Genomic DNA, 25,373 nt, shown 5'->3' with positions numbered 1-25,373 from the left:
GATAGAACGGGGTCAACTCCTTGCTATGTCTCGGGACACTGCGACTTAGGCATTCCTGGTGTGTAGAGAGCGCTACGAGGGCTCTAAGGAGCTGAGAAAGAAACGGAAACGACGAAGAGCCTTTGTAAATGTATACTTTCCTCTATGTAACCATATCTAGCCTTTGTGCTTTGCCAGATTCTCCCCAGAGCATTCATTGATCAAAGCAAGAAAGAGACAAGATGATTCTCTTTTGCACTTTCTGTCAATCTCAACCAACACGCATGGCGTGCGAGTATGGCAACGGGAGAGAACGAGACATATATACCACGAGCGCTCTCCTGTCGTCTTGTCACATTTTGTGACTTGAAAACTTGACTTAGGCTTAAATATAGTCAAGACTATTGATACTCTACTCTGGTCAATTCTATGTTCTCTTGTCCTTACGCGTAATTCACCCCGATTGCAAGCAAAGGCCATGCCTCGGCCGGATCACCAAATATCACTCATTTTTCGAACTTTTTGCAACATACCAACCCAGCTGCAACCGCTGCCTTCATGTGTATGTGTGCCCGACCTTGAGAGGGAAAGATCGCTTAGGTACATGTACTTACGCAGCGAAAAAAAAAAAAGAAAAAAGAAAAAAAAAATGCGGAAAAAAAAGCGGGGAAAAAATGTAAAAGTCAGAATTACCCCGCCACAGAGAAAATCGTAGGATCAACCACAAAAAACGAGTAGAATGTTGGAGATAGATCCATATGGGCAGACAGCCTCCCTTAGTCAATCACAAGATCATCTCGTCGATCAGGCTAAGTACCGTGAACTACACCCCTCCAATTTTGTCCTCAGTGCCTATTGTAAAGATATCGTGAGCAGTTATATGGGTTGAGTTTGTATGATTAAAGCAGCAAAGAGGAGAGCCATCATCTTTTTCTCTTTCACTTGTCTATCTATCCAAGGATCATGTAATTGAACTCTGTAGCCGAGAAGAAATTAAATCTCCATGCACCGCGTGAAACAAAAAGTGCAAAACACGAAAACTGCGGGTTACGTTCACATTTTTTTTTACCGAACTCCACCTTTCACGCCCACATTTCAGCCAACAACCGCTCCCAAGTGCCCTCCAAACGCTCACGCTGCCCATCCTCCTCCTGTTTTACAAATTTCCCTCCCAGGACCGTTGAAGTCCCGCTGCCAAGCGGCTAGCGTCCCAACGACAGGGTAAATCCGCCCAACCTCACGTCAATGACCGCCTCGCAGGAATCTCAGGGGCTACAGCTACATCCCTGGCATGGATAAAATGAACATACATAGATACAGCTCACTTATCGGAGCTGGACGCCGTTGAAAGCGTAATTTTACGACCTTTTTCGGTGCATCTGTGGTGGGGCAGGTTCTTGGTGACGGTCATGTGTTATAATCTGTGATAAGGATTGTGCAAGAGTCACATTTGGGCAATATCTTCCAACATATCCACAGCCAGCATCACCAATAACGCAGATGGATTTTCGCAAACTTACTGACAGATGCCCACGGTCCTTGCCCTGCCTCTGGCCTTTTCAGAATTGTAAAATGTCTCCTCCTCGTCGAGCTACCCCCGTCATCGTGACTCCCTCCCCCTCGATAGTGACTATCTCCCCCCCAAAGTGCCAAGAGAAACTCCCAATCTCCAGCGAAAAAGACCCACCCTCCCATCTTTTGCTCGTTCCCTCCTTCTCCTTCTTTTTCTCCTTGTCATTCTGGAATTCTTTACTTTCGACTAAAAATTTGGCAACAAATTCTTTTTTCTTAACTATCGAATTTCCTGCTCGAGCCTGACACACTCACACCGCGACCAACATCATCGAATAGCACGATCATGGGATCTGCTATATCGACCATGTTCGACCCTCCCCCCCCTCCCTCTCCCCCTCTTTCTCCTCTCCCTGCCCTCTCTTCTCCTCCCCCCCTCCTCCGCCTCCGCCTCCTCCGCCTCCCGCCCCTCGACCCCGCCTTCCCGACCGGTCCGTACCACGCCGGCCCGATGTGGAACCGTTCCGCGGCAAGAGAACGGCCCCCCCCGCTGCACCCCGTCCAGAAGGGCAGCGCGCCAAGGTGGGGCATCTCTGGTACGACGCAAAGGAAGTGCTCCCTCCCTGGCAGAGTTCGGAGAACGCCACCGCCGCCATTGCCGCCCGCCGCGAGCGCCTCAGAGCGCAGGCCAACTCCGAGCCGGAAGCGCCTCCGATCGGACCTACTGTGGGCCCGCAGGCACCTGTGCGCCGCGCTGTGACGCAGCCGGTGCAAAAGGATGCGCGGCTCATCCAGGCCGTCGAGAGGAGGTGCAGAAGGCTCGAATCTCTTCTCTTGAAGATGATGGACGATGCTGCCGCTGCTCCGCGCCCGACAATTGCGGTCTCCGCTCTGGCCACTCCCCCCCCTCCCCCTCCCCCTCCCTCTCCCCCATCAGCTGCGAAAAGCTCATGCAGCTAGATATCATGGCGAAGTCGCAGGCTCTGGCAAGGCAGCGCTTCATTAGCCGTGTGTCTGAAGCATGGGCCCAAAGCCCGCAGCTAGCTCCTCGGCCTGTCCCTGTGGCTCGCGCTACTCGGCCGTGCCCTGGAAACTGGCTCGGGCTCTCCGACTTGCTCGAGGCCCTCCCGTCTCTCCCTTCCCCCCCTCCAGTTGCTGTCTCAGCGCCTGTCCCCAGCGTCGCTCCGGCGTCGTTGGCTTTGGTGCTCTGGCAGGGACACCGCATTCCTCCTGCCCTGGAAGGGCCCGTGAGTGTGGCTGCGGCCATGCTTGCGGTGCTCCAAAGGGTCTCCGAGGTCTGCACGGAGCGGAGAAGGGACGAGTATACGGGCGGGGCTTCGTCAGCTCGTCAATTGGTCCGGTACCAAGAAGCCGCCTACTACCGCAGCCGGGCTCTGTTCCGCCGGTTCCTCCTCGCCGTTGCGCGCCGCGAGGTGCGTGATGCGCGGGAAAGGAGCCGCCGACCCCCCAGACCACGCCCTTACCGGGTCGTGATCGACGTCGCCAGCGGAGGGGGGCACGGTGTGGTTGGTCCTGATGATCTCCATCTCCGGATGGTCAGACAGTTTGTTTTGCGCCTTCTCCAGGATCAGGAGAGGCGCTTCGTTCATTTGGGCAGTGTCGAGTCTGACTCTGACCTGGACCCGTTGGGGACCGGGGAGGACGAGGAGGAGATGTTTGCTTTGGCGGTGGGGACTCCTCTCCCGGACGAGGATTGGCCCGTCGTCTTGTACAAGGGCATGGCTCCAGCGGTGGGTCATGTCCAAGCCGGTGAGGGAAGGGCCGTGACAGAGACACGGCTCCTACTGATCCGGTTGTATGATGCGTGTAAGTTCTCCCTCTCTCCCTTTGTGATGTCTCTTCATGATATCTATATATGTGAGCACATAACTAATCGTCACACAGTCGCGGCTCGACAGAGGGTCCCCGGGTGTGTCGTAAGGAGCAGGGTCGAGTCGGACTCTGCGCTGGTCCTCCATTTAGTGGGGGCCGGCAAGGAGGAGGAGGAGGAGACTCTCGCTCTTGCGGCGGATACTCTTCTCCCTGACGAGGATTGGCCCCTCGTCTTATACAGGCCCAGCAGCAGCGTCCCAGCGGTGGGCGTTATCGCGGCCGAAGAGGTCGGGGCTGTGGAAACACGGCCCATGCTGCTGCTGACCTGGCCGTATGAGAACGGTATGTTTATTCTCTTTTCTTTCTCTCGCTACCTCTCCCCTCTCCGTCTTTCCCTCTCCCTCACTCTTATTTCATATAAACCCATAGCTAACGTCATTATAGAGGTGGTTGTACAAGGGAGTACCGCCTTGTCGGAGGTCACGGACCTCGTCGAGGGTAAGTCTCCACTCATTCTCTCTCCCTTCCACCCCTGTCAATGATCGTTGCACCGGTAATGATCGTCACACCGGTGCCCGCCCATTGCAACTCCACACACAAACACATACTGACGCACCTGGTTCTACAGGCAGCCCCTCTGGCTCCCCCGGTCCATCAGACATCAGTGTTGACTGTAACTTGATGGACACGGCCGAGGAGGCTTCGGTCTCCGAGGCACAGGGCGAGTCCGAGGCCGTCGGAGCTGTGGAAGAGCCCGCAGAGGCGCCACTGGCCGACGCCCTCCCCGAGGCACCGGTCCAAAGGGATGAGGACCTTCCAGAGGCGCCAGTTCCCGTGCTGGCCGTGCCGATGACGGACTCCTCCACGGCAGACTCCCAGCACACGGCAGCGCATGCGGACACGGCGGATGTGTCGCGAACGGCGGATCTCCCTTCGGCGCGTCCGGCGGAGACAACGCAAACGGCGGATCCGCAAACGGCGGAGAATACGCGCACCACGGCGGACACCGAGGAGACGGTGAAGACGGGCGACGCCAGCACCGTCCCCGAGGCTCCCACCACCGCGGCACCAGCGGCGCCAATCGTGGCGCATGACCAGCCGGCCAAGGGCTCCCCATTGGCTGCCACTGGAAGAAGGACCGTTGCCCCGCGGCCGAGGAGAGACATCTTCCCTTTGGTGCCTGCCCCCAGCGAGCCCGGCACATTTTTCCCTCGTGGCGCACTGTACGGTGTGCTCGGGCGGGGCGCGCCGACTGAGGGCAGGCCCACCATCCTGAGCCAAGTCATCGGGGTGTCGAGGGTCGGAGTCTTTCCTCCAACCGCCGGTGAAGCATGGGCCTTCCAAGGTGACACCTTTGGAACCCCGACGCCGTTCGTCGGCGCCACCGCGGTGCCCGCCGTGGAGGAACCACGAGCCCCGGAGGTGCTGGGAATGTCCAAGAGCATCTGGGCTGTCCAGAGCAATGAGGGGCGGGTCCCGGAGGCACCAGTCGCTCCCGCTCCCCCGCCGACCACGCTGCCCGCCACGCCCGCGGTGCCAAAGCAGCCCGAGGCTGCACCCGTCCTCTGTCGCCCTCCCGGCACGATCCCTGAGGTTGGAGGTGGCCGTAAAAAGCCCCGCCAGCGCAGGAGGAAGGCCAAGGGGGGAGCCACGGCAGAAGAAGGGGGCGCCGAAGAAGGCACCGCTGAGGACCCAGCGGCCGTGGAGGACCCAGCGCCGGTCGTCCGGGAGCAGGAGCAACAGGCGCCAGTGACCGGTGACCCGCTTGCCAAATACGTTGCGAGATTGGCGCCACAAGGGGTGCGCGATGCGCTCCGTGCACAGCGGGAGCTCGAGCGCCCGGCAGGAGGATGGCCCGCCGGTCATCCGTGCTGGGTGAACGAACAGAGAGCCGCGGGTGCAATCATCACGAGCGAGCAGTGGCTCGTGGTGGACAAGTACCTGCGAGCGGAGGCTGCTCGCAAGGCCGCCGACGCAGCGGCACCAGCCACCGCGGAGCAGAGCGTCTCTGGGCCCAAGGAGACCCCCGCAGTAGCCCCAACAGCAGCGGCCCCAAAGCAGCGCCCGCGCTCGGCGGCGCTGCCGCCAGCGACACCCGCTGCTGCTGTTGCTGCTGCTGCACCGGTGGAGGGTCCGGGGCGCAATGCGACGCCGGCATCGTCGACGCGGCGGTCGGCCAGGCTTGCGGCCAATGCTGCCCGCGAGGAAGTGGGCACCATCGGAGGGGGCGGCCTCACTTCGGTGGGGTCGCGCCCAGTGACGAATCCCGCCTCCCCGGCAATCGCGCAGCCGTCTGCTGCTGCTGCTCCTACTGCGGGCCGTCAGGTCAGTGGTAGTGGTGGTGGCGGTGGACAGCGGCAAGAGACCCGGGAGGTTCCTCACCGTGGGGATCTGGGGGCTTCAAGGGGTTCGAGGGGCCAAGGGCGGGCTCCTCCAAGACCGACCGTCGAGGAAGGCGGGGAAGAGGAGGTGAGAAAGGGGGGGCGTCCTCGCCGACGCCGGCACTAGATCTCTCTCTCTGGAGAGTGACGGTGACGGTGGAGGAGAGGAGAGAGCGTCTCTCCGCCTACTCCCGCTGGGCTTGGGTGTGGCGGGGCGGTGGTGAATGTCAGAGGAAAGGTTTGTACAGCTCTTTGGATTTCTTCCCTTCTGCCTCTTGTTTTGTATAATCTCACTCTTGTGGAGATCACTGGCTAACTTGTGTTGCAGACTGACAAGCTGGTATCTCACTTGGGGACCGCACGCCGGTGCATCCTCATTTGGGATCCACCAGAAAGGAAACGGCTCAGAATACTGTAATGTCGTGATCCTCGGGCTTAGGAAACCCTTGGGTCAACAGGATCTCCCGAGCCCTTAGGAAAGGCGAGGGAGATGCTGAGGGGACGAGAAATGAAAACGACAGAGGTCAGCCTACTCCCGCTGGGCGTGTGGCGGGCACGAGTATTATTATCACCGCAAAGGTACAGTATCTCATGATTTCTCTTCAACCACAGTGTCTCTTCTATTTCTCTCTTTACGCATATCTTGGAACATCAATAGCTAATAGTATCACTCTCACAGAACGACAATCCGGTATCCCATCCTGTGGACCGCACACCGGTGCATCCACACCTGGGGCCCAATACCAACCCACCGGCTCCCGAATGCTGTAACGTCGGGGACTCTGGGCCTGGCAAACCCTCTGTCCACCAGTATCTCCCAAGCCCTTAGGAAAGGCGCGGGGGATGTTCACGCCTGGAAGCTGGCCACCACCTCCACCTCCTCGTGATCAAGTGGGACCCACTACGCTTGGGAAACCGGCGCCAAGTGGGGACCTCGGACATCTCGTGGAGGAGGGGGGAAGGTCAGCAGCTGAAAGTCCTTGGCTGCCCGCGGGTGAAGATCTCGGGCATATAGGCAATCGTCGACTAGGTTTTGTGTTGTGTGTGCTGGGGTGCCCGTTGGTCGTTTCGGGCGCCTTGGTGCGGTTTTTGGCTTCCTTTTGGGGAGCTTTGCGGTGGCCTTCGTCGTTCTGGTCGCCGTGTGCCTGTGTGCCGTGCCTCTTTGGCATGCAGGCCTGGTCTTGCCCCGCAACCTCGGGGTCCTCTTTCTGCTGCGGTGCCTGCCCTCTTTGGGTACCGTCCTGTCCGTCCGCCGGCCTCGTCTCGCTGCTGGTCCCGTCTCGGTGGCGCTCTGTGCGCCGTACACGCTTTTCTGCCTGCGGCCCTTCGTCTTCTGGGTTGCGGGTTTTCGGTGGCGGTCTCTCCGCTGGGGTCTTTCGGCCCTCGTCTCTGCCCTGCCCTGCCCTGCTCTGCCTCGGTGGCTGTCCGTCTTCTCGGCTGCCTTGGTCTCCCACCTGTTCCTGTTCCTGTTCCTTCTGGGGGTTGGTTGCAAGGGGCGTCACCTGCTCTGGCACCCTGCGCTTTCTCCCTCCCTCCCATCTTTCTCTGCCTGCCTTGCCTCGGTTTTCTGGCTGGTTGGTTGTGTGTTTGCCCGGTGTGCGCCTCCCTTTTGCGCCTGGGGGTCTGTCTGGTTTGGCTCCTGCTACCTGGGGAGCCTGTCTGCCTGTTTGGTGGTCGTTTTGCCGCCTCCCTTCGCGTCCTTGGTGCCTCCCGTCTCTTGCGGTGCCTCGGTTTGTCTCTTCCCTCCCTCCTGGCCTCGGTTTTTTGTTTTCGGCTGGTGCGTGGGTGTTCGGTGTGCTGTGCTCCTCCGGCGAGGAGTACGGTGTGTTTTTCCCCCCGTGGTGCGTTCGCTCTTCTGCGCCTGCGGTGTGTCTCGGTCTTGCCCTCCCCGCCTGGGGGGCTGTTACAGGGTGTCCGTCGGTCTTTCTCGGCGCCTTGGTTTCGTGGCTTCGCTCCCCTTGTCGTTTTGGGGTTTGGCTTGCGGTTTCCTGGCCTTTCTTTGTGGCGCCCGCTCTCTTTTCGACCCCGGTTTTGGCTTCGGTGCCTGGGTTTGTCGTCTCTGCCCGCCCTGGTTCCGCCCCCGCTTCCCCGCCCGCAGTCTTGGGGTTCGTGGTTGGCCGTCTTGTCCCTTTGGGACTTGTGGATGCTGTTTGGTCCCTCTGGGACTGCTCCCAAATCCTTTCTTTTTTTTTTGAAGCGGCAGTTCTTTCCCTGCCCGCTTCTCGTCTTCATCTTGTTGTGCTTTGGTATGTATTCCATTCCCCGCTTGTTTTACTGGTTACTGCCATGGACATGGATTGCTAATGATGTGATAGTTAAAAGTACAGATATGTCCTTGCCTTTCCCCCCCGCCAACAACTTTGGGCCTGCACGATTCGACGCAGCCCGCCTACTGGTCAGCACCATCTTTCCGCCTCGACCATGGCTGTGTCCCCCGCCCCGAATGGGGATGACTGGACGACAACCTTTTGCTTCCCGCTGCCACTGCCACTGCCACCGCCACCACCAATTGGGCTGGTGGGCTGGGAGGAGTGTTTGGTTCCTGCCAAAGAACCAATTGGTAAGTGTCTATTACGCTCCTTGCATCCTTCTTCTTCGAGTTATTTACAAGTGGTTTATATTTACTAATAGCATGATAGTAGGTATTGCCTGCCACATATCTACAACGCGGCCCGCACGCTCTGACGCGGGTCAGATATAAAAATAAACAATTAAAAAAAAAGTAAAAAATAAGAAGAAATAGCAAGAGGAGGAATTAGGAAATGGGAACGAGCTCTCAAAAGGAGCATGTGGTAAGCACTCTCTTCTAATTGGCATATATCAGTTAGCTAACTCATTCGTGGTAGGAAATAGCCAGTGTACAACAACCACCTCGTACGCTCTGGCACGTACCAACAAGTCTCTGTGGGTACGGGTCTCACGGCCGGCATATGATCGGTCGTGAGAGAAGGAGGAAAAAGAAAGAGGAAAAAAAAAGGAATAAAGAAACTTGGGCTGTTTAAAAACAGCGATTTGGTAAGTACTCGGGTCAACTCCTCCTTTATACTTTGAAATGTCTAACATGATGACTAGATCGCAATATATTACTATATACTACCATATATTAATATATAATACCACATACCACATACCACCATATAATACCATATACCACCACTATATACCACCATATACAACCATATACAATCATCTACCACCATCCACCACCATCTACCACACCATTTACCACCACCATCTACCACCATATAACCACCATTTACACCATTTTTTAAAATTTCAATATCTATTTACCATCCGGTGCGACAGTCTTCAGCACCGGATGCCTGGGTGGCCTTGGGAGTAGTTTTTATACCGGCACTACACAAATGCTGCAACGGTAAGTACCAGTTTCCTCTTCCAACATTTTAATCATTAGCATTTCTAACATTCTCCAACAGACCAAAGAGACAAACCACCTGGCTCGCGAAGAGCATGTCTGCTGGCCTGCAGGCATTGGGATCGGCTCCACAGTCGAGCAAAACTGCCTGGCTTCGGCCGGGCTGTCAAAAGCGTATGTTCTAGACATTCCCTTTCCACTTTAATTGGCCTTGAGACTAACATTTCTATAGGAGACTGATAAGGGGTCGCAAAGGCCAACCAAAAATAAAAATTAAAAAAAGATAAAAAAAGGCGCGGCGGAAGCGTGGCAGGAGGGAGAGGGCGAGTTTGGAATTTGGCGGTTGGTGGGCAGCCTAGCTGCTCATCGGGAGATACTGTCGCGCCTGCGGGCTCGGGCTCCTCCATGCCACGGATTTTCCGGGGTATGGGGGAGAGAAAACTTACTGACACACCGGTGTAGGCAGCAATTCTCCGAGGGGACGACATACCTGGCCCGGACCCACCCCGCAGCGGGAGCACCCCCCCACGACTTTCCGGAGGGCGCGAATGGACACCAGGTGGCGAGGCAACGGGCCTGCCGCTTCTCCCGGAGGCAATTCCAGGGTTCCGAGGGAGCGGACCTGAAGTGTCCCTACCTTGGTGGATGGCGCGTCCGGCTGGGAACGTGCGCTTAACGGCGCCTTCGGATCCTGGTTCTGGGGCTGGCGGTCTTCGGACCAAAAAAAAAAGATATAAACATAAACACCACCACTACTAACCATACAACAACTTTTAGCTTCTTTGCCTCTGGCCAGCTTTCTGGCGCTCCTGGCATTTTTAAAAGCCTTACTCTTGGGGTCAATGGTCTGTATTAATCTCTCCTTCCTTCCTGTTTAAAAAAAAAAAGGTTTCTTTTTGTATCAGGCTAACGATTTCGTGGCAGGCCTGCCACTTCCGCCGGGATGCCTATGGGCTACCGGATAGCATCTTCTCCAACGAATACTCAGCCTAAGGTCTGTGCCATTCACCTCTTCCTTTCTGTTAAAAAAGGGTTTTCCGTGTATCAGGCTAACAAAAAAGAGTGGTCGCGAACCACTGTGCCGGAGTAATAGACTCCGGCACTCTCTAGCTGCCAATGGACGTCAGCAGCTGGCCACAGGCTTAATAAAAACCATGTTTTTCCTATGTCTTTTCTTTACCTGGTGTTTATGTTTATATCTACCAGTTCACCCCCAGAACCGGACCATTCCAGAGCGACGCGATTGGTAAGCGCCAATCCAGTCCGGATGCGCAGGTATCCACCAACGTGGGGTTCGAAGGGGCCGTTTCTAGAGTTCCTTGGAGGCGTCAAAGGGGGAATCGGCAGGTTCACGCGCCAGACCTCTGGTGCCCAGGCTGTGCTTGACGAGGACAACATGGGTGGATTTGCCGACAATGTGGGGTGAAAAGGGTCAGGTATGTATTTCTCTTGGGGGTTGCTGCTTACCTCGAGGTGTTAGTTCGTGTTCGCCTGGTGGTCGATCATCGGGCTACCAGGATTGGGTCCGTCGGCGTGCGGTATCGTGGGTGGGCTCTGGGGGGGATGGTGTGATGAGCCATCCCGCAAGAGGAGAGTTCTGAGGGTTGTCGCCTTATGGGCGAGAGGATGAGGTGGAGTTACCTGCATGGGCAGGTGGATGAGATGTTGCCTGGATGGACAAGTGGAGGATGGAGGAAAGGCCTGATGGGCAATGGGAGAGACGCCTTGATGGGCGAGTGGAGGATGGGCCCTGGGGGGGCTAAGGGACTGAGGCCTGTATGGGCAAGAGGAGGATGAGGCCTGAGAAGGCATGAGGAGAGCGCCCCTTGAGGGCATGAGGAGAGAGGGGAGGTTGAGGAACAAGTTTCCTTTAAAGGAGCAGGTGTCCTGTTGGGTGTTGGGAAGAGAGGGGAGAGTCTCCTATTAGGGAGAGAGAATAGAGTCGCCTGGGAGGCGACATGAGGAGAGCCGCCTACAAGGGCGAGAAAGAACAACCGGCCACAACACCAGAGAGAGGAATCGGTACCACGAGCAACAAAGACATCGGTCTTACCTTTGCCTCACAGGCAATCAACAAAAATACTTCAATCTTCGGGACGCGAGAGGTGTCGAACACCTTTCGAACAACAGCTCCCCCCGCAGTCAAGTAACCATCACGCTTGGACTGACGACTAGGCCTCACGGGCCGTATATCAAACACCTACGAACAACAGTTATCGCCGCAGTCCAGCAACCACCACCACTATCATGCGACTGACGAGCAGCCTTACGGGCTCAACAATCAAAATCTTACCAGTTTCCGCCGTGAGATGCAACAGCAGGAACGTCTCCGGAACAGCAAAAATTCGATGTTCTCAACCACCTTCAGGGGAGCATCGTGGACGGACTGTTCCCGCAGAGTCAAGAGGAGCGGGATCGAATGCACCAAAGGAACCAAGTCTCACACCATCACAAACATCAACAGAGACTTGGTTTTCTTGGACTAAAGCATCGAACGGCTCTACAACACAATGTCACGGCAAGAGGAAAGCGGCGTTATATAATTCACAGCATTCTCGACATCGTCATTACCATCATCGTCATGACCATCATCGTCATGACCATCATCGTCATTACCATCATTACCACTACCACGGGCACGATCGAAGCTTGGCCACCATCAAAACACCACTACCCCTCGCGAGCTACAACTACAATCTCACGAGCTCGAAGCCTCTGTCAACGATTTCCTCGAATCTGGTAGAGTGGCCAAAAGACCTTATGGGCACAAGAGTTGGAAACGGTTAAGAGGAGGAGAAACTTAGATAGTTTAGTATTTTTATTTCTTGATTTCTTTTGTCTTTTGTTTTTAGTTAGATTTAAAAAAACAATTTATTATTATAAAAAGTAACTCTTCATCTTTCTTGCACTGTGAATCTTGTAGTCTTTGGTTTAGTCTAGTTGTTTAATGAAAAAAAAAAGAAAGAAAAAACCTTTTTTTTTGAAGAAAACTTCTAAGTCCTTTACGCTGTGACTCCTGAGATTATGATCTTCTACTTGGATGCCTCACGTAATTCATGAACAAGTCCACCATGACAGCTAAATACTTTATCTGTGGCACACCATATGCTACGACAGTTTCTCTGGAAATACCTGTCACTTTGTAATTTACTATTTTCCTCTCTGTGGTCGCCATGCATGATAGGTCGTGGTGTTCGGGTCGTTTCATCCAAGCAGCATCAACTTCACGTCCTACTCCCGCCCAAGTGCACCATCACAGCCACTAGTCTGCACCAATCCTTCTCTTCTCTTCACATTCAGAACATTCTTTAATGCTGCGAGATTCCAGCTGGACACTGGAGTGAAAAGGTCAAACCGCCCTCCCACCAGTTCCACCCTCTCACTGGTAAACTTCAATACCGTGATTGTCACCAGTTTCGAGCCAAAAAATGAGGATGCTATGACTCTGAGTTCTGTCATCGCGCGTGCTGTAGCCCCGCAGTAGTATGGGATTCCAGCGGCAGGTTTGTGGTGAAACTCTACTCCGGGTTGTTTTTATGTATCTTTATTGTAGTTCACGAGGTTGCTCGAGCCTTGAGGCGAGTAGATACAAGTTCCTCGAGGTGCCTCTTCCTCATTTGATCCTGGCCTTTCCTTGCTCGTCAAAAAGATGGTGTCTCGAAGTGCTCGAGCTAGCTTCGGAAAGATAATTACTATATTTAGATTCATTAAAATCTTAGTTTTTTGTAATACTGGCACGAGGGTTTGCCTCCAGGCCTCGAACTTGATAGCCTCCTGAACCACACACACTACATGTATTTACTTATGTGCTTATCACTGTATGAAGTCCCACTATCACGAGAGCCGGCTGTGCCCCCTCCGCGTCTACGGATGTTACGTGTACGTGTGCGCTTACCACCTTCCATAGAAACTCTGTTCTAAGGAAAATATGTTGTGTTTGGCGACCCATTCTGCGGGGCAGAAAACAACGTTAACTCCATGAAAACAAACGTTTTCAATAAGCAACTTCGATCTACTTTTTCGCTTAAAATTCTGTTTCGAAATGTCTCCGCCCCCCACCCACTAACGGAGGATTATCGAAACGTTGTTTTCTACAAGGCCAGCTCCCAAAGGGGTCTAGTTTTAAAACTTGGTCCCACAAAAGCCCATATCGGGCGCCAACATCGTACACCCAACCCCGCTTCAGAAGTGCGAAAAATAGACAAAAGAACAATCGAAACAAAAAGAACAAAAAGTCTCGCTGCGTGCGTATGGCCTTTTTCGACATATAGGTATTGAATGTCGAGTTATTATACCATCCCTATCAGGTACCCCTCCCACCCCTGTATCGAACCCATGGCCTAACGATGGACATGGGAACGACCGCTACGGTGTAGTGTATCATCCCCGAACGAGGTGTCTACCCTTAGACCACACCTCGCCCACACATAACTTAATGTGCCGGAAGTAATATTTAAGGGAAGTGAGAGACACGTAAGCTAGTAGTACACCTAACCCTAGGCTGCGTTGATAATTTCTAATACCACGACGTACATCATGCCCACCAACCTCTTGTTACCACGCGCGCCCCCCCCCCCCCCCTCCCCTTGAAACAATGCAGATACAAGGACGGGTATCTTCCCGTCACCTCTATTACATGTATCTCTGCCCCATCTTTTCACGGAAGGACTAGTGTGGTGCACGAGACTGCTCGAGGAAAACAGAGACAAGTGTCTTATGATCAGTCGTTCGGCCACTTCCCACGCTTCGTCACGAAAGCCCAAGACCATAGCCACGACAAGTGGTATCCGCCATGGATCAACAATCGAACCCATCGCCCGAACGAGATGACCAATATGCTGTACGTATATATTCACGGGCCTCCTCAACAAACAAAGAACTGGTAGAAACAAGAGTATATCCTATTTGTGCTAATTATCCTACCCAGCATATGAGGTTAATAACCGTCGGTAATAAGTTCCAACGAAATGCGTTCAGTCTGAAAGCTCTTCGTAAATGTTCCAGATCAACACTGCGTGAGAAAATACACCGAGGAACATGACTCACAAACAGGCTCCAACTACATTCCTAGTTTTCAAGCACTGGGCCATGAGTCATTTCAGCAGCCTACCCCGCAAATCTACCGCGAATCCCGCTCTTCATCCGGCATCAATAGAGCTTTTCCGTCTTAAGCTTCATTTCTACTCTCTTCGCAGAGTTACGACTCTAAGAGCAGATAGCCCGCTACTTTATAAAAAGGGTAGAATACGGGACTAGTTCAGAGATGAAGACATTCTAGGATCGGAACATGGCTAGACTTTGGTTTGGGGAAGTTCGACTAGTAGAAACACAAGCTTCCCAGACTACGAATAGGCTCCTTGAATCCACTTGCATTAGCCCTCATCTTCGATCGGCATCATGTCACCAAAGGTTGGACTGGATACCAAGCCCGTCGAGGTCAATATTTTATTTCTTTTTGAGTACTGACTACATGTATGTATCTAGGACAGTTTCAAGCTTTTCCCGATGGCGAATTGATCGGCAAAGCCAACACGAGTCAACATAAGCTCACCGACCCCTTTGGCTTGGCCGGACATCACCCCTATAGTTGGTTTAAAACTCTCCATTCACCATTCGCCACGTCTGGCCACTGCATTACCCTATAAGATACTGCAAGCTCTACTCCTTTTACCCTATTTGAAATGTCTTTCTAGATAGCTCATATATAGATAGCCAGAGACCTGATTAACGCATCGTGTACGCATCTGTAGCTATGGCCTGGAACGTTCTTGCTACTCTATGCGTTTCTGGTGTATAAAGCACCCTTCCTTGTTGCTCTCCAGTATGATAAAGCCACCGAGCCATGTAATTTTCATGGAACAAAACTCTGGCTGCGCGCTATTTGTCTGCACCAAGGATTACTGGTCACCGGGATGCCCCAGCTATAAATCCTCGCATAGTATTTTAGTAGGAAGCAATCGAAACGTTCCTTGCGCATCGGGATCTCTCAAAGGCCATGGAACTACATTACAGCCAACTTATATTACAATCCAACTCCCCGCACTAATAACCATGCTGCCTATAATGATTGTCTTCCGGGAATTAATGAATTAAATAAAAGAGAAAAAAAAAAGAAAGGTCGACTTCTGGATCATAAGCTATCACTCGCTACTATCAACGCGAGTGACTGTCCATGATCTAACGTTTGGCACATTATTTACGCAACGGATCACAAAGCGCCAGAAAAGTCAAGTTAGAACGTCCTGGTAGGCTTTTTACATCAAAGGTGGCATATCTATCCCTCAGGGCTAAATTCTATCCAGGCATGAGAAGTCTACCCCCCCTGCGGATCTTTGACTACATGTTTCGGGTCTCCCGGCGTCTCGGTCTGCGTTGGCTTGCATCGGCTTTTCTGTGTATATTCAACTCTCTCTGGTTTTTCGGTGAATGTTATCATCTCTATTGAACTGGGGACACTTAGACTCACTCCCAACGGGTGATGATATCGATGGTTGTTATATCCCCTTCTTGATCGCATATAATAACCTTGCCTCTAGACTGTCGGTAATATTTTTAGAGGTTCTGGTGAGGGTAGCTATAGGTTAAGGTTTCATGAAGGAACCTTCGGGATGAAGTCCACCCCACATTAATTTTATATACTCTTGGGCACCAGGCGGGCTGACTCGAGCTCTCAAGCCAGCTCGACCAAAAGCCGGAAAGGCTTGGGTCGATTGTATAATGCAATGAAATCAAGACAAGTACTCAGATTTCGTGTTTTAACAAACAAAGGCTTATGAATACAGCTTTTTTCAGGTATAATAACAGCAGCTCGAGCCTAGCTCCGAGCCTAGCCCGTAATCCTGAACAACCCGAGCTTTTTATCCCAAAAACTGAGCCATCTCAAGCTCTAGGCACTGCTCTTCCCCAACACAAACCTTAAAGTCTCCACCGCCGGTCGTCCACTGGCATTGGGGGTCTGCAATACTGGCTTTTAATTTTATTTCCGGACAAGAAAGAGGATGGCGAGTGGCTAGGTGTGAATATAGGTGCCTGTGGTCCATTGCCTTCACGTGCAATAGCCTCTACGTCAGTTTGGTATAGGTACTACACCTCTGAGGCAGAGGGCAGCTATATTATACTTTACCTCAATTCTTTGCCCTGACTCATTTAAGCTCAACTCAGGCCACCTCCACTTATGCCAACCAATAGGAATTTTTGACTTAGCGTGTAAATGCACTTTTCCCGAAATTTAGTAGACACGATCCGACCCTTGCTTCCATGCATCAATTGTCCACCCAAATTACTCTCGACCAATTAAAGTCTCAACAGTTCAGGAATCGAAAGATAGTGCATAGATGGACTCTCTGGGGTGCCACCTGGGCCATTTTATACTACTGGCCAATAGCATATATACGGTCTTAATTACACAGAATCTGAAGTTTCGAATCTTATCCCTTCTACTGCCTCTCATTGATCTTCTACAGCCTGTGTACAAGTATAACTAGGATCCCATTACCTCCTGAGACTATCTCTTGATTTATACTAGTTACATTCAGTTTAATAGCGAGGGCTACATCTATAGATTAGCAGAATATATTTGTAGACTATTCTTCGAACTGTATCGATCTAAGATCTGCAGATAGATAGATATATAGACAGATGCCTCCATTCCGAAATACCCATCTCTGAATCCGCAGCGAGTGCCACGTAAATAAGACCACATTCTATCAAACAATAGGACACCGAAAAATCTCCTAATCAATCAAAGAAGATGACACCTCACCCATAATAAACTTGAAGCTCTGTCCCCCAAAAAACTGCTTGCTATTCAAATTGCGTTTCTCCTCCTTCTCTTCCTTCTCCTTCCTCCTACCCCCGGCCCTCATTTCCACTCTCCAACACCTCACAAAATCTCAACATCATTTTTAACATCTACAAGTATCTCACTGCGAATAAATACTATACTACAACCCCACAAAACCGCAACAGATATGTCAATGCGCGATCTTGTTTTGTTTACTGTAACCTGTATCATCGGCCTAGGCACCGGCCTCGCCGCCGCTGATGCGCCGCGTAGGCTGCGGCCCGCGGCGGGTCAGCCTGGGCGAGAGGAGACCGACGATGAGCTATTTCACAGGCAGATGCAAGAGTTGATTGCAGCATATATGCTTCGCCTCCCCGCTGAAGAGGAACAAGAGGTAGCAACAGAGATGGAACGCGCAGATTCACCTACCGCTGCGGAAGTGGAGAATATTCGCATAATTGCTCGCAGAAATCGACAGATAAATGAAGGAAAGGGGCTTACTCTCAGGCATCGGATTCAGAGGCAGTACATTGGTCAACCGCCTAATCATCAGTACCTGAACGACTTGACCCGTGAGATCAATCGGCTGCAGCGTCTCAATAATCGGCAGCAACCCAATCCCCTGCCTGTCCCCGCGATCAGAGCAGCAACCCAACCGAACAATGGCCTGCCTGTGAATTTTTGGCGGGTGAGAGCGGCCCAGATAGATCAGCAACCCCCCCGCTTGACTCCGCAGCGAACGCCGAGAGGGCCGCCGGCAGACGTTCGGGGAGAGGTACAGAGAGGGGGCCGAGCAAGGACACCGGGGAGGGCGCGGGGAGGGGCGCAATCCTAGTTTTGTGGTAATTAGAAAGGAGGTCAAGTAGAGATTTATTACAGGATAAGGTCACTCTGTGGATGTAGGGCCGTTGCGGAGTGTTGAGTTTCAAGAGTTTTTGCCGAGCGTGTACGGCAACTAAAGTGGTTTCATTGTATGAATATTTCCCATGCGGGTGTTTATGTAAATTAGTAGGGGGAATATTTACAGATGTCCGGTGTTTACTGGTGAAGACGCGAAGATGATAAGAAAACTTCTACCTGGCGGATATATTCGACACCAGCGGTACCGGTACAATGTCCTCCCAGCCTCAAACTCGGGAGTATTAATCAGACTCTAGATTACTAAAGCTAGGTAACTCATGTATGGCTACAGAATTACTCACTATTACTATTTTCTAACAAGAATGAAGCTGGTACGCCTTTATCGCGAAACTTGAAACCCGAAACTTGAAAAACTGCCCATACAATCCCTGAATGTCCAACCATCATCCCTGAACCAGTGATCCTACCAACATCACACAACCACCCACCCTCAACAACCCATCACTCCTCAACCTAAGTCTCCCAAAACAACATCTGTCATTCGCCCACATAGCTTCCCTGGAAATCGTTTACAACGAGTAATCGCCACTCGATCCCAACTATCCTCGCGTCCCATCTTTCTGATCCTTGGAATAGCTCATCTCAGCCTCGGACTGTGACTAAAACACCCAGGCCGTCCCGAATACTCTTACCGATATTCTTAGTAGAATCACAAAGCGGATGAGGGACTGGCGATGCTCGAGCCGGAGGTCTTCATCTACTTGTTTGGTGCTCGGTTGTCCCTTCTTGGATGACCTGTTTAGAATTATTTTCGTTCTGAAGGAGCGACCTTTGCGTGGAAGACAATTCGGCAGAGGTTCGTGGTTCTCGGTGTTTATTAAAATTGATCCTTCTAATCTCGACGCGAGAACATAGCGGCCTGAAGAGCTGGAGAGAGAACCGCATTTCAGAAAGGGAGTTTTCTCGAGTTTTATCGCACCCTCCTTGTGATCCACCACCGCAATAACAACAACATATGATACACAACCTTTTTCATCATCATCTTATTTACACCATGGGAAGCAAACCCCACACGCAAATCCTCCCCTCTTCCCGCCTTGCGCCGCCTTTACCTCTACCCATACCTCATCCTTCTCAATCCCTAGGCCCACAGAGCACCAGCTCGTCTGCGAGGTCCTGCAGTTCCCTACGGATGACCTGTTTGCTCGTCGCGTGACCACTGCGGGATTGGGGATTAAGAAGGGCTTTGGTAATGGCTTTGGCTAACTTTGTGTTATATAGGATTTTGCGATGGAAGGAGTGAAATACGGTGGTGGGTATGGTTGAGTGAATTCTGGGGGAGAAGTGGTCTTTGGCTAAGGCTGTGTAATGCTTCCGTATAAGATTTTCCTTTCACTCTATATATTCAGATATTCTTTCAATTTGCTAACACCTCCCTCTCTAAGACTCGTAGTGTCCACATCACCCTCTTCCACTGGTCACCGTAACGACATAGAGCTCCGTAAAACGTACACTACAGAGAACAACCTGTTTAGCGGAAAGGGGTATACCCTAGGGATAGTAGTCTCCTAAATATACGCAATGCTTCTACTCATCGCTCAAATTGTTTCAACATTTCCCCATCGATTTCGGGGAGCGAGTGATATCCCATGACCCAGAGCATTCGTCTCTCTTGAAAGATATAATTCTTTAACTGCGTTGTGGGTGCATTATATATTTCATATGTATTGGAACTCGATTTTAGTGACAGAAGGAAGGAACAGGGCCGAAGCCCCCCACCTCCCCCCAATTGAACTGCACCCCGTTCTTCAATCGCTTCGACACCCCCTACCCACGTTTAAGATACGCAAGTGATACCTTGTGATTAACGTATATATTCGTAGACGTGATACCTAGGAGCTTCTAACGCGCACTATACACTCTATAGATGGCGGTCGTGTCTTAGTAGACGCTAATCATATCGCTAATCTACCAGAGTCCCCTTGTTGCCGCTGCAGATAAAATCCGGTAGTGTTATGTGATGTTGGAGAGTACAGGCCACATCTAGGATAAATAAGCTCCTTTTTTGCAACACGATATAAATCGGTGGCTGGTGCGATATTTCCCAGTATTCTTATTATTGGACTGGCGGTATTGGAGGCCGCGAGTGATAGCTTACGATTACCACACGTTTCTTGGAAACGACATTTGGGGATTTCAAATGTTTGGTTGACCTTACAGGAATCACACTTTCGTACAAATAGACGATCAAGAGTTTTGAATTTACCCAATTCCTCATCCCGTCAATTCTATCCCTTAAGCTATTGCGAAAATGCTGACCCCCTCAAAAAAAAGCAGATTCGGTGTGGCTTTACTAAGATCTCGTTATCTCTCTTATCAAACAATATATCTTTCATACAAACTTAATTCCTTTGGTATAGGGGGTTCAGCATCGACAGCTTAATTAAGGGATAAGTACTCCATGTTTAAAATAGCGAATGAGCTTTGATAATTAGAAACCTTTGAATCGAAAGTTGGAAGTCTTAAGGTGCTCTAGACAAACTGTATTTGGAGCAGTCTTTCACGATAGAGCTATATGTCAAGTCAACACACCGCAGTTCCACCCCCTGCGCCGGGGTCTTCGGCAGCGAGTGAGATCCTATGATTTGACCATTGTTCCAGGAGAGATACATGTGGTACTTACAGCTCTATATTTACGCACTGTAAACATTATAACCGGTTGTTGGCTTGTAATTTATCTATAGATGCCCACGATATCCCTTCAGTGCGCCGTCGTCAATCCCAGAGCAGCGAGTGATATTTCATGACTACGCTTCTTTTCATAAGATAGGGGATATCTAGGTATTACCTCAGACCTCTAGGGTTTGTATTTCGTCACAAAGCTACAGCGCCAGAGCTCGAGGTATATACGAACTACCTTTACGTTGCCCCAAACACCCCCGCCCAACTCTTAACTTATATGGTAACCACCCCCCCCCCCCTCCCCCCAGATCGGCGCCTAGATATTTGAGGTAACCTTGAGAGGGTAGAAGTACAATAGCCATCCTAGTGCCTGGTATCAGGCGTCAACTCGGCGTATGTCCCTATTGCTTGGATACACCCACGTCACAAGATTCAATGTGGCGAGTGATAGCTCATGACTGGGGTTCTGGTCCCAGCGGGAAGAGATAAAAGGGGTCTCATGAAGCTTTCCACTCGGGATTTATGCTATAAGTGTGAGATTTATGCTTTAAGAGACAGTCGAGCCTTTGGAGCATTAGGGGTTAGTTGCATTGGCACTGTACGGGATACTTTTAAACGAAACCGGGGGGAGCTAGAGGTTGACCTAAAGTATTGCGGATAGTTTTTAAGCGCATATATATGTGACGCTGTTCAATATGAGCGTAACCATTGTGAGTTTTACTATACTATCAGAGTAACGAGCTAGTTTCTTAGGTCAGAAGAACTAAGAAAGGAAGGATTCAAATGAGAAAGTTTGCAAATAGCTCTACCATACTTCTGAAAAGCTCCATGTCTAATGTACTCTAGAACTACTGCGGGGGCACAATTCTGATCTAACCCGGGTTCTCAATCTCCTACATTCCTGTTCGTTTCATTTTCATTTTTCATTTTACCTAATCACGGTACCTTACTCTTCTCAATGAATTATCTTGCATAATTTCGAGAGCATGAAATCTCTCTTCTAACGAATTACCCAACGATCGGTGGTCTACCCCTACCCCTACCCCTAACTCTATCTCCACCTCTAGATCCTTGATTCGTAATGGCTTGGGTTCTAGCGGAGCCAGGTATAGCAAGGACTGGGCCTCTGGGAACTGTTGAAAATGTAGGCACTGAGTGAGAGTGTTCTCGCTGAGATATCTCAGATTGTGTACGACTCATTCCACCATTGAGAGCTATGTTTGAAGGATGGTACGGTATCATGCCACCATTCCCATCATCGACGTGTATGTAGCAGGCCGGATCGTTGCACTGAATGGTTACAGTTTGCGTCGGCAGGCCTTCCACTGTGTATCTTGCTACATTTCAAACGATTATATTAGCTCCTGTGTGAGAGGGGAAGATGTATTGGTTTCCCTACCGGTCAGTGGATATTGACTTTCAAACGGTGCTGTGCTGGACTCAGGGAGTTGGTTGTTATCTTCACTCAAAATAATGTAGCCAAAATATTCTTCTTCCCTCTGCCTTGGATCAGGAGGGTTTTGAGCCACAATTCCGATATACTCTCTTTCGTTATCGTTGGTGTTCAGAGGGACACTCCCGGTATCCCTCAAGAGTATTCTCTCGGAAGATGCCTTCATTCCATCGTTCTCGGCAGTGTCATCCTGGATGAGGTCCTGGCCCGGGGGCAACATATCCGTCTCCTTGCCTTTTAACAATTCTCGAAACTCTACGACATCAATAGGGCCGCTTATAATCTCCGAGCCTTTTATGACTTTGGCTTCGATTATTTTTGGATCGGAGTTTTTATGGTCCTTTTCTTCAAGTGACGATGGAATGGGTTCTCGGACTCCACCTATCATCCCAGTGCCATAGATAGATTTCGGTGTTCCAACATCGTAGAGATTGTTGGGCGCTTCATTGGCCGAGCCAGTTGGATGTTCTCGGCTCAGACCGGAAACTTCGTCCCCTTCCGTATCTGATACAAGGGCACCCGGGGTGTTTGTCCCTCCTTGCTCGTCAACCTTGCTAGCATAGTCCATCTCAGGTCCTTTAGAGTGATCTTTGGGTAATTCATCGGCTGGGTCAATTGGATGTGCAAGACTCACACCGGAAATGTCTTCATCTCGGTTCGTATCTGTTATAGAGGCACCCGGAATTTCTTTTTCCACTTGATCAACAATCTTACTACAACTAGCATAGTCAGTCTCCGATGCTTTGGAATCGGTACCCGTGAGTGATTGTGGTCGAATATCGTCTCCTGTTACAGGTGTTGGATCTACAACCTCTTCTACGGGTATCAGATCCAATATTTCTCTTGTTTCTCCATCACCATCGCCTTTCCTTCCAATTGGGTTATTATCTCCACTCCTCGCAGATTGGTCATTCTCTTTCTGTTCATAACCTGGGGATAAATTCTGGACTTCCGCTATAGGAGAGGTTTCTTTGCTGATACTCTCCTCGCTCAGGGCCTTTTGGACAACGACGTTCGAATTCTCTGGTTTCGAGATAGCATTAAAGATTTTTTCTGATATCGGAGGAGAGCTGGCAATAGTACTACCACCATCGTAACTCTCGGATTGACTATCCTCCTCTAGAGACTTCAAACAACCATTAATCTTCTGTCGAGGTCTCATCATCCTGCTCAAGATCTGTTTCTTTTTCAACGCTGCGGAGGTCTGAGAGGTATCTTCGCTAGGCTCGGGCTTCTTGACGTAACCTTCAGCCGTGACATTCTTATAGTTTTCCTTCTTCGCTTCTTCGTCTTTACGTACTCCGCTAGCTGAGTTATCTGATCTTCCGGGATCGCTTATTGAATCCCTTTCTTTTTGCTCGTCATTACTCGAAATCTCGAGCTCTTCCCGTTCTTCATTATTCTTCTTCCTCCCTTTCGTACTCTGGCCACTAACCAACGGCACAGCTTTCTCCGCAGCACCCTTACCCTTCTTTTTTTTCATCCGCCTTCTTTTCACGTAGCTTTTGAGCTCGGCAATGAACAAAGGGATTTTATTTCTTGTGTCATCAGTGAACCAATCCGTAGTATCCTCCTCCACAATACCAAAACTCATACAAAACATGATTGAAAATTCGATAGGATCCAGTTTTGTGCAATATAGGATCCAGTTGAATATGAAACCTGAGCAAATTCGCTCATATGGTAGGTAAAACATAACTTCGTCAAACCAGATATTGATTGGGTTTCCGGAAAGCCCCATCAGCGCCTTTTCGGCCAAACCTGCCGTTATCGAATCCTCTCGCAATTTAGCTAAAGCTTCTAAGTCGCTCAAAGTAAATTCCTTTTGTTCCCCATGAGCACGCATTTTGAGACGCAGTTGTAAGTCAACCATTAGGTGAGAATTGTGGATAAACATCCTTTTCTTTTCTACCATGAAACTATGCTTGCTGTTCCAACCATATTTAGTAGCCTCATCCTTTATTACTAACTTGTCCGACGAAAGCCTTGCAGCGATCCCGTCAATGGCATCCTCTATTTTTCCGGTTTTCACTTTATCGCGCCGAAACTCGTTAATCGCACTTCTCCACGCCTCTACTACCTCTCCTTTGTGACACTCATCGCCAGCGTCATGGATAGCTGTCCATACGTCAAAGCATTGCCTCTCTGTTTTAAGATTTTTGTAACGTCTTGTGAAATTTTGCATCCAATCATCTAGATATCTCAAGCCTTGGATATCATCTTCCTTCACTTCGTTTCGCAGACGACACCATCGTTCCAAGATTTCCTTATAAAATTCTTGTGGAAATCTGTCTAATGCTGCCTTCGGTCCTTGAAAATGGCCCATCCATATGTGACCATATGCTTGCAAGTCCCATGCTTTTGTGATGAGACTGACCATATCTTTCATTCGGTGCAAAGCCATTTCCAGTAACTGACTCTCAGCTTTATTCAAGGTTGTCAAACGGGCTGCCGCGTATTCAACTATTTCAGAAAATGTGATATACATCCAGGTCATTTTAATTTGCAAATCGACTGTTAGACTTGCCGGGAAATGACCTGGTTTTGGCTCCAGCAGTCTTTTGTTGAAGCTATCTAGATCCTCCGGGTCCAAATATCCCCATCTTGATCTCTCGGAGGAGTCCAACATTTTTTGGGAAGCGTATATATTGATAACTCGATAGTGCTTGCCCACACGATGTTCAGACAAAGCACTATCTACGACATCCCTAAATTCTCTTCCTATCAAGTTTAGACCCCGATAGTAAGTAACTCTAGTTTGAATTCCACTTGTACAATGGGTGCAACGTACCTTTCAAACTGGGTGGTTCTAAGTTTAAGTTCACTACGTTCACCAGTCCATTGTCCATCGTCAACAAAGCTGAGCAATGCGAAGGCAATTATTTATCGACTTTTAAGCCTTTCAAATCGCGATACTCCTTCTAGTCAATGGTCGCACGGGATTCCAGATAACTGTACTCTAATCACAGGACTTAGGTAAGATGACAATTCTTGCGGCGGCGGTGCAGAAGTGTTACCAAATTGTAATATATTTCTTTTCTCCGTACTCTAGATACAAGTAGGAGACTGTTAAACTGAGTATTCTGATTTGAAGGGCGATAGATTCGACGTAAAGGTAGGCGCTTCAACCACGTATAGAATTTAGATCTCGGGACGGAGAGCTAGACCACATGTCGTTATAGATTTCTATGCTTTGTTTGCCACACATATCAGATACATGTATATGCCCGGCATGGACAACTATATATAAGAGCAACTTTCCCGGTAACACTACGTATATTAGCGTTAATACATGTAGATAACACCGCCCGCCGCGGGCTGTCATCGCAACGTCAGCACTGGCCATAATCTCTAATATATGTTGACACGGTGAGGTTTCATGCGGTACGGTGGCTGTTTCGCTACGTTTTAAATGTCGGATCTATGGCAGCAGAGCCACGATTATGATGGGCGTTATTCGAGACCATGTTAAGGTATTTGGAAGGCGAGAGCTACACGTAAGGTGCAAACACT

At 50.5% G+C, this 25,373-nt stretch overlaps 5 protein-coding genes across 5 annotated transcripts; 3 read left to right on the top strand and 2 right to left on the bottom strand.

The window, feature by feature from the left end:
- Positions 1-1,837: 1,837 nt before the first annotated feature.
- LAJ45_00943 (uncharacterized protein) lies at positions 1,838-5,832 on the top strand (the record flags this gene model as incomplete). Its single annotated transcript, XM_046110542.1, has 6 exons — positions 1,838-1,982; positions 2,057-2,373; positions 2,439-3,318; positions 3,397-3,666; positions 3,769-3,822; positions 3,953-5,832. 6 exons carry the CDS (start codon positions 1,838-1,840, stop codon positions 5,830-5,832), a joined length of 3,546 nt encoding a protein of 1,181 aa, XP_045975720.1.
- A 760-nt stretch (positions 5,833-6,592) lies between these two features.
- Positions 6,593-7,999, bottom strand: LAJ45_00942 (uncharacterized protein; the record flags this gene model as incomplete). Its single annotated transcript, XM_046110541.1, has 2 exons — positions 6,593-7,864; positions 7,988-7,999. 2 exons carry the CDS (start codon positions 7,997-7,999, stop codon positions 6,593-6,595), a joined length of 1,284 nt encoding a protein of 427 aa, XP_045975719.1.
- Positions 8,000-9,070: 1,071 nt separating this feature from the next.
- On the top strand, positions 9,071-10,074 carry LAJ45_00941 (uncharacterized protein; the record flags this gene model as incomplete). Its single annotated transcript, XM_046110540.1, has 4 exons — positions 9,071-9,081; positions 9,143-9,255; positions 9,548-9,747; positions 10,006-10,074. 4 exons carry the CDS (start codon positions 9,071-9,073, stop codon positions 10,072-10,074), a joined length of 393 nt encoding a protein of 130 aa, XP_045975718.1.
- A 6,977-nt stretch (positions 10,075-17,051) lies between these two features.
- On the top strand, positions 17,052-17,699 carry LAJ45_00940 (uncharacterized protein; the record flags this gene model as incomplete). The annotated part of the gene is made up of 1 exon (XM_046110539.1): positions 17,052-17,699. One exon carries the CDS (start codon positions 17,052-17,054, stop codon positions 17,697-17,699), a length of 648 nt encoding a protein of 215 aa, XP_045975717.1.
- Positions 17,700-21,759: 4,060 nt separating this feature from the next.
- On the bottom strand, positions 21,760-24,489 carry LAJ45_00939 (uncharacterized protein; the record flags this gene model as incomplete). Its single annotated transcript, XM_046110538.1, has 1 exon — positions 21,760-24,489. One exon carries the CDS (start codon positions 24,487-24,489, stop codon positions 21,760-21,762), a length of 2,730 nt encoding a protein of 909 aa, XP_045975716.1.
- Positions 24,490-25,373: the final 884 nt, after the last annotated feature.

Source organism: Morchella importuna (genome assembly GCF_003444635.1).
Source record: "Morchella importuna strain M04M26 chromosome Unknown Morimp01GS002, whole genome shotgun sequence".
NCBI classification, from domain to species: Eukaryota; Fungi; Ascomycota; class Pezizomycetes; order Pezizales; family Morchellaceae; genus Morchella; species Morchella importuna.
Note: the sequence above shows the minus strand (reverse complement) of the source record. Positions and strands in the feature narration are given on the sequence as shown.